The following is a 14,978-nucleotide window of genomic DNA, read 5'->3' as shown; positions in this document are numbered from 1 at the left end:
AGGAGTGGTGAAATCCCGGAAATCCCATCTACCATCACACGTCGGAGCACGTTTTCCATTTGCGGAAAATTGGTGGGTCACTTCCCTGTGTGTGGGTGGCTCCGAGTGGCTGTAGCGGCCATAAAGCGACGGGCAACTTCTATGTCAACTGGATGGGACGATGAGGTGCATAATCCTGCCCTGCGAAGCATGCTGGTGGAAGTTGTGGCCAGAGTGACCAATGATGACCCTGTACGGGGGAGCTGGTGCATCGATGGGAGTGAATTTACAATTTGGGTAGACGCCAGCTCACTTGCCCTTGGCGTTGCTCTGGCGGTCGACGGAAGGATAATAGAAGATGCCTGCTTGCTTTGGCCGGAGAATGACGCCAAGCATATAAACCTAGCTGAACTCGATGCTACACTGAAAGGAGTCAATCTAGCGCTTCAGTGGCAGGCTAGAATCCTTCACATCATCACAGATTCCACATGTGTGCATCGGTGGATGACCAATGCCTTGAACGGAAAAGCACGTCTGACAACGAAGGCGTCGGCCGAAATGTTGATCCGGAGGCGGCTTGCTACCCTAACCGAAACCACTAAGGAATACGACTTGGTCATAGATGTGACACTGGTGCAGTCCTGTTTGAATCAGGCAGATCGTCTGACCAGAGTGCCACGCCGTTGGCTAGACCTGCCAAAAGAAGTGAATGAGTCAGCACCTGTAAATTGCGCTGCAGTGGGACATAGACTCAGCCCGGAGCATATTAATGATGTCCATTGCCAAAGCGGGCACCCCAGTGTAAACCGAACGCTTTACTTCGCCAGATTGGTTGACCCCTCTGTGTCTCAGAGGGCTGTGAAATCTGTTGTGGGAAGCTGCAACACCTGCTGATCGATCGACCCAGCACCTGTCCGGTGGAAGAAGGGAATACTCAGTGTGAAGCGTAATTGGGATAGGATTGCGATTGACATAACGCACTACAACGGGAGGCATTTTTTGACGCTTATCGACTGTGGACCATCTAGGTTTTCATTGTGGCGGCCCCTTTGCCGGCAGGACGCGGCTGCCATTATCCATGAGTTGGAAGGTGTGTTCCCTGAGCGTGGCCCTCCTTCTGAGATACTCACCGACAATGGCCCCGCTTTTGTTAGTGAGCCGTTTAAACAGTTTGCAGATGGCTGGGGTGTCCGTCTGCCTTTTCGGTGTGCCCATGTTCCCAGTGGAAACGGGATTATTGAGCGCAATCACAGAACGGTTAAGACAATCGCAGTGCGGAAGGGGTGTACGGTACCTGAAGCAGTCTATTAGTACAATGTCACCCCTAAGGACGATGTTTCACCCTACACCGCGCCAGCCAACGTGCTACATGCATACCGTGTCAGGGTGAGAGGTTTGGAGAGCAGCTCACTACCCGAACCGGAGCCACCACAAAAGAACATAAAAGAGGGAGATGTCGTCTGGGTTAAAAAAACCCGAGGCCAGTGCACGACTCGCTATGGAACCGGTCATGTCACTGAAGTGATCAGTCCGCAGGCGGTGCGAGTTGATGGAGTACCTCGTCATATTAAAGACTTAAGATCAGTATTCCAAACGCAGCTGCCGCTTGACGAAGATAGTGAAATGTAATCCGTGACCAGCGACCCATCATTCTGGTTCATGACGGCTTCAACACACAGCGACACTGAGAGTGGTAGCCTTAAAAGTACTGACCCTCCTGCTGATGATGAAGACCCGGACAGTGATACTGCGATGCTCAGCTTTAGGTTCGCCGACCTTCGTGTCATGGAAGACAGCGCAGACGATGATGAAGCCCCGAATCCCCCTCTCCGAAGAAGCACTCGAAGAAAAAGGCCACCGCCTCCCTGCTCTTTCTGTGATAATGAGATCAGGGGGGAGTGTGTAATAAATTGCGAACAGACGGGCTTACCTGACAAACGCTCGAGGTGTGCACTCTGCAAAGCGGGCACGTCCAAAGAAAAATGGCAAGATGGCGGCGGCCGGTTAATATTGCCAAGTAATCACGCAAAATCTCGTGTTCTCTTGCACACACAAGAGTTCAGCTTAGCATAAAAACGGGTCACTGTGAGCAAGAAGGGAGAAGGAAAAACGTAGTCAAGACAAAGACGACGCTTCTGACAACTGAGAAGAAAAAAGAAGAAAAAGAGCAAGAAGTAGAAGAGGAAGAAGAGAACGATACATGAGAAGACGAGGTGTGTGCGGTTTTGAGTAAATTGAAACAGACAGAAAAAAAACTCTGATTAGAAAGAAGATAAACCAGAGACTTACTAGATATTGAATATAGCTCAATAATGCCTAGAATGTTAAAGATAAGTTGGATCGATTTCAGTATCGCAAAATTCCTGCATAAAAAATTTAGAATAGAAAGCCATAAGAAAAGAAAAACATTGTTCCAAACAAAATAGCAGTCGTCAATCAGAGAAGCTTTGAATTGTAAGATTCAAGTCGAAGAATATATTTTCTGTTAAATACAAGTATTAGATTTTCAAAGTCTGCAGACAGAGAGCAAAATCTTTCGTGTTTGACAAAAAAAGTCGTGCAGGAATTATAAAATATCCAAGAATATTCTTATTGTTTGCGACCAGAGCGTCGCTTCATTTGATTAATCAAGTCTTATCAGCAGTGTCTCCAAATTGAACCTTCCAATCTTGGGAAATCATGCCCACAAACATAATAGCAAAAATATTGCAACTGAAAACCTATTACAATTTCTGGTTGAAGAAACTGGCATCGCTCCATAGAAACTATAGTAGTTGTTTTATCAATTTGCTGATTAATCAGGAAGCCACACAAACCCGGCTTATAAAAGTGATAGAGCACATATCGAAAAAACAGTGAGACACTACACCCTAAGAAACAGAAAAATTTTCTGTCTCACTACAATATAACTGGTCTGGTTGTATACAGCATCTATGATCGATTCTTTTCCAAAGTGTACCTCACAAAAGAACAAGCAAGATATAAGAGCAAGTGATTTGGCATTAAGAATTAGCTGTTTGTTAACAGGATCATCACAGAAGGTTGTAGAAAGTGACAAAAAATCTAAGGTGGGTTTCAATTACCAAAACACATATGGTCATGTGGCTCACTTGGATCTACTACGATGCTTTGAATTATCGATCCTGTAATCAAGAAAATGTGCTCATGTAAAAATATGGCAAAGCATGTTTCATCTTCTTTGGTTGAATAACGTAAACAGATTATTTTATCGTCATATAGTTTGTTCTTTGATTCATAGAAATTTGAAAGTTATGCATAATTTTCTATCTTAGTTTATAAAAATTAGCAATGAAATCATTTTATCCACTAATAATGTTCTTTCGTTCGTGCAAAATTGAAATTATATGCAGAAAATAATTAAAAAAATAAAGTAAAAGTATAAAAACTAGTTAATAATTAAAAAAATTAAGATTAAATATTAATTAAAATGTATAAACAACATTGAATACCAAAACACGCTTGATATTAGTAGTAAAAAATATAAAAAATAAAATTAAAATTCACAAGATCCTAGAAGAATCGTAGAAACAAACAGAAAAATTATATAAGTTAAATTAATTAATAGTTTATGGCACAAAGATTAGTAACTAAAAAACTGCAAATATTATCGAGTAACAACATACGTACGATATGCATAAATGATGCAGATGCATCTGAAACCGATAAATTATTTACCAATTTTTGCGAACCACATCAATTTAAAATAAACCTTACCATGCACGTTTTGAAATAAAACACACTCTTGGTAAAGGGAAGGCATCCTGAAATATAGCATCATGAACACACCACCCGATCAAGTATAAACTACTTATATAATATTGTATAAAAAAACGTGTATATATGTATGGTTATACATATACACATGAATTGGATCAATAAAAGTGAAATTGTATAGCTAGTTCCACCATTATATCTTAATTTACATCAACTTAAGTGTATTTGCCTTCTATAAAGTTAAATTTCATTTAATCTATAAAAAGTGAAATTGAGACAATGCCATAGAAAATGTTTATAATACATAATGTATTAACATATTGTGAATACATAAAATGGTTTAACAAATTTATAAATTTAACTTGTCCTAGTATGTGTTACACGTTCGATGACAGAAATACTTGAAAATAGATACCGAGTATATATATATATATATATATATATATATATATATATATATATATATATATATATATATAACTACTTAATTTACTCACATAAAATTAATATACGAAAGTATAGATTTATGCGTAAACTTTAAGTATTTACTTCAAAAGTGCTCAATACGTAGGTAGAGCTAGTTAGTAAGTTATAAAATGTATATGGCGATTAAGCTACACTGAATATTCCGCGTTTCATCCACTCTAGGACTCCTCATGGTTATGCGCGAATTCTGCAGTTGTTTGTCGTTTTTATATGCGCATCTTCTATTGAGATTTTAGTTAGCCAATGAGCTTTCTAGTATCCACCGCGCCCTTCCTATGAGCCAATGAGCATGCACTTATCGAACAAAGGCCTATTTAACCTCTGGTTGACCTGTTCCTTTGTGTGTGCTCTATTTAGCCAGAATATTTAGTTTCTTGATCTGTTTTAAATCTAGGTTAGTGTTTTTTTTATTGTTAGTTTATATATAAATATATATATATGTGTACATACATATATGCACATATATATACATATATATATATATATACATACATATATGTGTGATCGTTTATTTATATTCATGTTTATTTAATTTAGTTATTTGTTTATTTCCTATTGTTTTTGTTAGTTTTAAAACTATTTTGTATCGCTATCCTAGAGTAAATTTTATCTTGTGAACACAGTTGTTTGCTATTTCTCTTCTACAGTTTAATAGATGTTGGGGTTCTTTAAAGTACAAGGTAGCAAATTTTTCATGGAAGCATAATCTACATGGGTCGTCTAGATCCCTACACGTGGTAGCTTGTCTCATTATTTTCCATTCGACTACCGGCGAATGTCCGCTTTCCTTGAGTTCCCAGTATTTATTCGCTAGTGTTTTTTTCATACAATGTTTTTATTGTTGAATGTACTTTTAACATCGTTGATTCTTTTGAATGCCAGGGTGGCATTACACAGTCCTAATGGTAGGCGGGCGAATTTGAATAATCAAAAGGAGTGCAAACCGCTGTCTTACAAATATCTTCTTAGGCGACGAGTATTTGGTTGTATGCACGGACTAAATTGGTGCGCAAAAAAAGTAGAGTCGGATAAGGACGCAGAGAAATTGTGCAGGTGTGGAATCTTTTGCTGCAGGGTCTCCTTGTCTTCCTCCAATTCCTTGGGTACCATGTGAAATGGGGATTACCATGAGCTGCTTGAGGGATGTATTATGCCGATGTTGTAATTAAGACAAGCGTATGGTAGCAAGAAAAACGTGAACACGGAGATTGTGTATATACATATATATGCATATATTTATTCTCAACAAACGAGATGTTAGAAGAAAAAAAAAGAAAGGATCGTTAGTATTTACTCGAAGTTGACTGGGACGACGATAAGGTATCGGCCGTGGCGACGTTGGTGAGAAGAGAGGTGATTGATGTTTGGTTGGTGCGTCGGTGAAGTAGCAGTCGTGGCGACGGTGAAGACAACGATTAAGACGGCGTCGGAGAAGAGGAAGGCGCTGATGTTGACTGGTGCGTCGGTGAAGTAGCAGTCGTGGCGACGGTGAAGACGACGATTAAGACGACGTCGGAGAAGAGGAAGGTGCTGATGTTGACAGCGTTCGAGGCGAAGATGACGGCGTTGGTGACGAAGACGGCGGAGGCAGCAATGAACGCGAAGCGTGATGTGTTTGACTGGTCGGTCTGTCTAACTGCCGATTTGAACATGCTGCCCCTTTTTTATATCGAGGCGCGATGAAAAAGTGGCTGGAGAAAGCCTGTGTTTAATTTAGGCGGGAGGCATTGTCATTGGCCGAAAAATATAAATGTTATTTTGCCAATGCCTGCGGAATTGCGCGTAAATCGCCTGAGATTTGTATTTCTGTTTTATAACACCGAGATCCATCATTTGTAGAAATTCTGAGCGGGCCAGGGATAAATTAGCTGGGCACAATCGTCGAAACTTCGCATGCATGGAGCATCACGAGTTGTTAGATGATGTCCCACATTATGCTTACTATTTACTGTGTGAGAAAATGGTTGAGTGAGCTCAGCAAATAGGTTCAATAGGTCTGCGAAAATTGTGTTAAATGAATTTTCTGCGTGCATAGTTGGTGTCTCACAGGAAAGCATACCACAGTGGACAGAAAGAGATGTTCGTGTGTCGGATAAATGGCAAATGGAAAGTGTGATAGGAAATCAGCGCCAAGAATAGGTGTCTATATGTTGGCGATGATGAAAAGGCATGTTAAACGTCATCGAAGTCCTAGGTCCAAAGTTAGTGACGAGATACTGATGGTTTGGATGGAACTATCATTCACGGAGCGAAAAGGAGTCTGCTGCTGTATTGTCGTATCATGTAGGTGTAATCACAGGAACAATGGCACAAGTATTTAGAAAGAATTTTCAATGAGAGAGTGTATCATATATATATATATAGTAGGCAACATGTTTGGAGAGATATGGAAGAATTTGTCTCACCAGTTTACCCGTCTAAATAGTTCAGTTTCTTTAAGCTGCACGGTTGCTCGTATTTGCCTTCACTGCAAAACGACCATGGTAGTAACGCCAAGCAGATTTTGAGTCATATCTGCGTCGTTGCGGTTGACGTCTGTTTCGAAATTTGCGTCTGTGTCTGGGGCGTGAAGATTTCTACCGATCTGGGGCTGCAGAAGCTGGGACAGCAGATTGGGTCGCGACAGTATTTATAGTTGATGCGTGATCATAATTATTGGAAACAGTCGGCAATTACCATTAGTTGCATTAGGTTTTATCCCCAACGAACAGGAACAGTATATGGGACAATTGTTGTGGTAGTTGCTAAAGGATGTTATCGTCCATGCTGTTTCTGCATAGTAAGCTTCTCCTCTGCCTTAAAAATTAGGAAGATTTCCGGTCACTGAGAGATGAGTCGTTGAAAAGCTGTTTTAATCAAGCCACTCCTGATGTGTCTATTCGTCCAAGGATGGCTTGTTTCCGCGTTTCGTAGGAATCTTTACTTGGAAGTGCTGCAAAAATATCCTCGACTTCCTCAAAGACTTCTATGACCAGAGCCTCTACAACATAGAAGTATTTCTGGCCCAAGAAAGAGATTTTTTTATTGGCAAAAATAGCCTCCATCTGACAAACCTTATATGCGGTTTATGTGCGTTGTAGGCAGGCATTTTAAAGGAAATTAGACTTTTAACCTTGCCCATAATAAAATGGTTCTCGGCCATGCTGATGCAGAAAAAAATAACAAAATCCAATTATATTATGTGAGGTTGTTCTTTTTTGTGTTTTTTTACTAGGTGGTCACCACTTATCAAGGCCCGGAAGCCACTCAGTGATAAGGTTTATTGTAAGTACAGTAGGTTAGTGTGGAGATTTAATGAAGTGTCTACTTAATGGGGCGGTTCATCAGGAATTTGTTTACGTTAGACTTGAAGACATCCAGGTTGTAGTCAGGTGGGAAACAGGCAAGCGGCAGAGAGTTCTACAGGCGTGCAGTTCTAAGAAAGAAGCTTTGCTCATGGAATCTACGTTTGGATTTAGGCACAGATAAAGAGTGGGAAAAGTTTTTGACAATGGATTCAGCTAGACGGGTATTTTTCGTAAACGATTGGCGAGGGGGGACCAGAGATTGGAGTTCAGACGAGCACCTACCATGGAAATAACGATAAAACAAAGATAGGCTTGCAACGTCTCTTCTGTGGGAGGGAGGTTGCAGGGTAGAGAAAAGGGCATCCCCCACTAAGCCACGAAGTCTATTTTGTACTCTGTCAAGGCAGGATAGGCTGTTTTTAGCAGCTCCTGCCCAGATATGGCAGCAGTATTCCATCCTTGGACGTACTTGGCTTTTATATAGATAGAGAATTGCATCAGTAGGGAGATGTCTTCTGGAGCGGTAGAAGGATCTCACCATCTTTCCAGCGACTTTGGCAACAGATTTGATGTACGTGTTCCATTTCAGATCAGGAGTAAAGGTCAAACCCAGAAGCTTGTTAAAACATGGGGCTTCTCCTAGAAGAGAGCTATCCATTTCAATTGATGCCAGATAGGGATCAGAGCGTTGATAATGTAAAGATAGGAGTTTGGTTTTAGATGCATTAAAGGTAACCAGCCACGTCTTCCCCCACTGAACCACTCGTTCGAGATCAGAGGAGAGAGAATCAAAGAGAGCTTTGTCATTTACAGCCTTTGATGTGTTGCCGTAGATGGTCGTGTCATCAGCATAGATGTCAACGAATGATTTAAGTATGTGTTTAGGGAGGTCATTGACGTAGATCAGGAAAAGAGTCGGGCCCAGGATGGACCCTTGAGAGACTCCAGCATTAATACTGCAGGCCTCTGACTTTTGTCCATCGACCACTACTCTTATGAACCTATCAGCGAGAAATGATTTAATGATAGAGAGATTTCCAGTAATACCGTAGCTGGAAATCTTGTGAAGTAGGCCTTTATGCCATACCGTGTCGAAGGCTTTTGATATGTCAAGAGCAATTGCTCTAGAAAGGAAGCCTTTGCCAAGAGATTCACTAATCCTATGAGATATAACCGTTAGCACATCTGCGGTAGATCTTGCAGAACGGAAACCATACTGCTTGTCACTAAGAGGGTTATTTCTGTTGAGATGGTAGACTATTTCTCTATTTAGTATGGATTCCAGCAACTTACTCATGACACTCAGGAGACTTATTGGTCTGAACTGAGAGGGAGATGACTTATCACCTGAGTTCTTAAATACAGGGCATACTGATGAGGTTTTCCAGGGTGTTGGAAAGCACTTCTCCTTAAGGCAGCGCTTAAACAGTTTCGTAAGTATGGGAGCAAGTTCTGGTTGAAGCTTTTTTAACACTATAATTGGAATGCCGTCAGGGTCAGTTGCTTTACTGGGATCAAGGTTCTTGATTAGCTTGGCGACCTCATGCACAGATATTTGTATGTTAAGTCAAAGTCAACCCCAGGTTGTGGGCCCCTTGATTTCTGAGAACTTCGACTGAAGTAAAATAAAACAAAAAAAAGGGAAAATCCATATTCTTGTGAAGTATGCCAATATGCTTGTTCTCAAAATCAAATTTAATGCAACATATTAAAAAATTACATGTGAAAAAGTAATGTCCACTAGACATCATCCTCAAGTATTTTCAGTCTGCCTTGCTTCACAATGAAAAAATTGATAAACAGTATATCAGTCAAGTTTACTGAAGTAACCACACTAAGTTACATGCTCAACCAGACAAGATCAATTATGCTCCTGGAATTTTGCAAAACAAGAAAAGAAAAAGAAAATATGCAATGAGCTGAGAAAATCATAAGACTGGCAAAATAAAAGATTAATGCAAAATTGGATTTTATCTTTTTTTTACTATTTAATGATAATTCAAGACGTGTTTTTGTGACAAAATGCTAAAACCATATATGGAAATGAAGGGTAAAAATAAGACTGAACAGACTATATAAGAAAAACCTGCAAACATAAGATGTAACAACAATTTAGGACAGATTCTTCAGCTCATCACTATATCATCATAGTTTCAAAGAACACTTAAAAATTGGTTAAATGTTTGTTAATACAAACAAAAATACAAAAAAATTTATTGAATTGTACAAACAGAACATGTATAAAATCGATACTTTCTCAGAACTGGAAAAGACGTCTTTAATATATGCACATTCGAACACATAAAATGTGTGATGAAAATTGCTAACTTATGCAATAACATTTGTTGCTCATTCTTAGATATACTTTCTATAAAATAAATATCAGTAAATGCAACAATACAAGACAAAATACCAAAAGATTTATGAAATTGTGTACTGAGAAAAGTAAGAAATTTTGACTGGAAAAATGTGCAATCAATTTGAAATCAAAAATATGATTTAATGTGGATAAAATAAGAACAGTTATCTGACAAAGTCATATTAAAGATATATTTAGATATTTGTAAAAATAGATTTCTCTTTGTGAAAGTTCAAACAAAAACTTTCTGTAATCCAATATGATATGAGGATAGTATGAGGTGGCGGTTCGACTCTCGGGACATAATTTGTGCGAGTCATGCACCCCCACAAAAAGGTCATGACTACGAACTGTGTATGAGATCACATGCAAAACTATAGAAAGGTGAGATATGTTGTCCACTAAATGTAAGGTTAGAAAAATATCGAAAAAGTCTTAATATAGTAGGGAGATTGAAAAGTCGGGTATGGCTGACAATATATAGAGGGAAAATGGAAACTACTTTTCTTCATGGAACAAAGTAAAAATTACAGACGAGGAAGAAAAGTGAAGAGTAATATAACAAAAAAAGCATCACATGATGGTGAGGCTTAGTATAGAATTTAATACTATAAGGCAACCATGTTGTTTTTAGATCATTTTTAGGTCCTGATATTTTGTTATCTTTTCCCGTTCTGCCCTATTAAGGCGAAAGTCGTTTGGAACTGTGAAGTCGATAATGAGTGCAGTTATTTCGGGTTTGTTCCATATTATTATATCTGGCATGATGGTCTTGTCTTTTATGCATCCATCTGCCTGTATGTCTTTGTCGTAGGACACTGTCACTTTTCCATTTGATATTATCGGTGGTGGTTCATGTTCCCAGATGTTCGACGACCTATCTAGTTGCATCTCTCCACAGATCTTCCAATGTAAGTATCTACATACTTTGTTGTGACGAGCAGTGTAATGACCATCAACCTCCTTCTTCAGGTGTTTCTACGGAGGGGCAGACAGGGAGCCTCGTCTTCAGTTGAGCTCCCGTCCGCGGTCTGGGGATCAGTGAACCGGAGACTGCTAATTTCAGTGCTGTTGTCGTCTGATGAAGCCGGCGTATACCAGAATGATGGTTCACTGGTCGAGGAACTCGTTTCACTTTCGTCACCAAGCGGCGGCTGCGCCTGTGATGCTGATCGCAGGTCCCTAACGTGTCGGGGCACCCCATCAATCCGCACGGCTTGCGGGTTGATAACCTCGGTAACATACCCGGTTCCATAGCGTGTGGTGCATTTGCCACGGGGATTCTTAATCCAGACGACGTCTCCCACTTTGATACTATCTCGAGTCGCCTCTGGCTCTGGCAGAGGGCTGGCCTCTAACCCTTTCGCCCTGACATAGTCCCAGTGCAGCGCCTCAGCCAGCGCGGTAGAGGGCGAGACATCGTCCTTAGGGGTGACGTTGTACCAGTATAGTGCTTCAGGCACTGTACACTCCTTCCTAGCTGCAATGGTCTTGAGTGTCCGGTGGTTCCGTTCAACGATACCGTTCCTGCTAAGCACATGGACGCACCGAAATTGTAGTCGCACATCCCAGCCGTTTATGAACTGCTTAAATTGCCCGCTATCAAAAGCGGTGCCATTGTGGGTCAGTATTTCGGAAGGAGAGCCACGCTCAAGGAAGAAACTTTCCAGTTCCCGGACAACGGCGGCCGCGTCCTGTGGGCGAAGTGGTCGCCACAATGCAAACCTAGACGGTCCACAGTCAATCATCGTCAAAAAATCCCCGCCGTTGTGGTGAGTCACGTCCACCGCGAGCCTGTCCCAATTGTTCTTTATGCTCAGTTTTCCCTTCTTCCACCGGGCAGGTGCTGGATCGATCGACTTGCATGTTTCACAACTCCCCACCACTGATTCTACCTCCTCCCTTGACACACAGGGGTCGACCAGTCTAGCGAAGTAGAGAGTTCGGTTTACACCGGGGAGCCCACTCTGGCAATGGACGTCAGCAACATGGTCTGGTTTGAATCGATGCCCCACCGCAGCACAGTTCACAGGTGCCGGTTCTTCCATTTCTTTTGGCAGGTCCAGCCAACGGCGCGGCACTCTGGTCAGCCAATCCGCGCGATTCTGACAGGACTGTACTAGCGTCATATCCACGACCAGGTTGTATTCCTCGATGGTTTCGGTTAGGGTAGCTCTGTAACGATTTGTAGGACTGGCCTGCCACTGTAGCGCCAGGTTGATCCCCCTCACTGTGGCATCGAGTTCAGCCAGGTTGATGTGCCTGGCGTCATTTTCTGGCCGAAGCCAGCAGGCATCTTCCCCGATAGATCCGTTGACTGCCAGAGCAACACCGAGGGCAAGCGAGCTGGCGTCCACCCAAACCGTAAACTCGCTCTTGTCGACGCACCATTTCCCTCGCACTGGATCGTCCTCGGAGACTCTGGTCAAAGGCTCCTCTAGCATTTTCCGCAGGGCGGGGTCGCGCAGCTCATCGTCCCACCCGGTTGACATGGAAGTCGCTCGCCGCTTTATGGCCGCCACCGCCACCCAGAGCCACCCACACACAGGGAAGTGGCCCACCAATTTCGCACAGATGGAGAAGACGCACAGATGTGTGACGCTAGTTGGGACTTCCAGGACATCACCACCTCTTCCCCAGTGGAGTCCATCTGCACTGCTGCTCACGCGCAGGCCAAGCACCTTCGTTCCATCTAGCAGTCGCTCCGCCTCCTTGCACATTAGCCCGAAGCTTTCAAAGTGTTCTTTAACCATCTGTGCAGGCATGAGGCTCTCGTTTACGTAGATATCATAGATATATGACGATATCACTTGTTGCACGTCTTCGTCCTGTCGGCGGATCACCTGCATGATTGCCGTCATGATGTTTGAGGCCACGTTCAGGCCGAACCCTAGCCTCGTCAAGCAATAACGTGTCCCTTTAATCTTGACCGTCTGGTACGGCCACAGCAATTTTTCAACGCGTATCTGCAAGTAAGCTCTTTGCAAATCCAATATTGCTGCGTCCTCCCCTTGTTGCTGCCACTCTCTTAGTTTGTGTGCACAAACGTCTGCACCCACAGTGTGCGGGTCAACGTGCTCGTTGAGTTCCCGGTAGTTCATGACGGGTCGGACTTTTTGTTTGTTCTCCTACCTGATAACCATCAGGGGAATCAACCCCTTTGGAGGCCCAAGTTCGTCTTCCGGGTACGGGACCAGCCAACCATTGTCCTTCCAAACCTGGAGCTCTGCCTTGTACTGCCCCTAAGATGTGCAGGAGGGGTATACTCCACCAGCCGATTCCGCAGGGACACTGGTGGCTGGTCACCCGACCACTTCCAGGACACGGTCCAGGCGTTCATGCCCCTGTTGTATTTTGCATGGAAGTCGGGTTCATCAAAAGTGATGGCTGCGCAGACCGGTGTCTCAAGTTGGGAGAACCTTACATTGTTGTATTGTGGTGTGGCCCCCAGGTTGGGAATCGTAGTAGTGCGTAGGACCCCCTGGCTGTGTCACATAGCAGTTTTAATTACGTCGATCGTCCGTGTTTTTACCTGTTTACTAAGCGGTTGTCATGACAACGAGTTAAGACTAGTGAGTTATCTCACCTTAGACTGGCACTTTTTCCTTATCTTGCCTCTCGTCAATTGTCAAAAATGTCATAACAACGTTGAACCTGAAAACAAATCGGTTGACAACTTAGAACGATCAGCCATAACTTAAAAAATATGCATTAAAAGACGTAAGTCACAATTGCGTTTGTTTTTGTATAAAATTATATTTTTACAATATTATACAGATTTACAATTTAAACAGTTCGTCTTTTTTTCTTTTGGTGGTTTTGAAGTTCACCACGATGGTAAGAGTGTTCTCACAGTGTTCTGAGGAGGGAAATGACGTTTCAACGATCCGGTCTTCAGAAACACGTGCTGTCCCTTGTTTCTCCTCTCTCTGCTAGCTCTCTGCTTCTTCTCCTTAGATTCCAAACATCACCGTTTTTATTGGTATTTTTGTCGCTTGGTTTTTTTTCCTATCCACGCGATCTGTCAATCAGCTGATCGATAATAGAACATGCGTTCTTTAGTCACGTTTTGACAATTCCTTTGCCGGTTCCTGACCTCGGACGATCGCCCGATTTATCTTCAGCTGACCGACACGTGAATTTACCACTCATGCCAATATCTGTACTTCCAGAGCTTACGAGGAATGTCACGTTTCTTTGTTTTGTAAACAAAAAATCGTCGTCTGATTTTTCTGTTTACGACGTAAGCACTTTCTCTTTTCAACTGGTGGACAATCGATTATTCGATGCCTACTCTTTTAAATCTTATTAAAGAAGTTTTTTTCTTTTCAGTTATGTATTGGATGGTTCCAGCCATCCATTACATAACAACATCACCGGCGCCATTTATGGTGATTCAGCCCTATTCCAGGGAGAAGGTCGTACCCCAGTAGTTCCCTGTCGACCACCAACGCCTTAACAGCCACCGGAGGGCCACTGCCAATGCTTACGTAGACCTCGCTCACCCCACTACACATCAGCGAACTTCTGCCAACGGTTAGTACCGGGACCTTCCGCTCCTTCCACACGGGTGCACCCAGTATCAACCAGCGCTGAGCGTTTGTGCCCGTCAACATTCACGACTACTTCAGGGAGCGCCTTGTTCACAGCCGCTTTGGGGAGGGTGCTGGTGCCACGGCTTCCTCCCCCTGGTCGTTTCCCGGACACGCCCGAGCTAAATGGCCTAGTTTGCCGCAATGGTCACAACACACCCGTTTCCGTGCTCCATAACTCGGGGCACGCTTCGCGTCACTTCTACAATCCCTGGCGAAGTGGTTGGAGCCACCACATTTATAGCATCGTCGGCCCTCTACAGGCGATTCCAATGCCTCAACTGCCGCCGAGACTGGCTCCTCGTCGTCCTTCATGATGTTTCGGGCTCTAGCCAATAGCTCCTCTAATCCAAGCTCATTGAGCCTTGATGACGCTCACAGCAGTCGACTGGCACTTTCCGGGAGCCCAGACAGGAAGGGGCACGCCAGTATACGGTCGCTTGCAGCCCCAAAGGGGGCGGCAAGGTTTTCTAGGTCGGCCAGATAAACATCCACCGTCTCGCCTGGCCCAAGCCGTCGTCCAGAAAATTGCCGCTAGGC

At 43.0% G+C, this 14,978-nt stretch overlaps 1 protein-coding gene across 1 annotated transcript; it reads right to left on the bottom strand.

Annotated features, from left to right (window-relative positions):
* Positions 1-10,814: 10,814 nt before the first annotated feature.
* On the bottom strand, positions 10,815-12,947 carry LOC145277067 (uncharacterized). Its single transcript, XM_080128732.1, has one exon. It carries the CDS (start codon positions 12,945-12,947, stop codon positions 10,815-10,817), a length of 2,133 nt encoding a protein of 710 aa, XP_079984858.1.
* Positions 12,948-14,978: the final 2,031 nt, after the last annotated feature.

The sequence above is a fragment of the Euprymna scolopes genome, chromosome 5, assembly GCF_053919585.1.
Source record: "Euprymna scolopes isolate OS-2025 chromosome 5, ASM5391958v1, whole genome shotgun sequence".
NCBI lineage: Eukaryota > Metazoa > Mollusca > Cephalopoda > Sepiida > Sepiolidae > Euprymna > Euprymna scolopes.
This window is presented reverse-complemented; position numbering and strand designations above follow the sequence as displayed.

Coding starts and splice junctions, on each gene's coding strand:
- LOC145277067 (XM_080128732.1), bottom strand. CDS start 12,947: ATGAACTACCGGGAACTCAACGAGCACGTTGACCCGCACACTGTGGGT.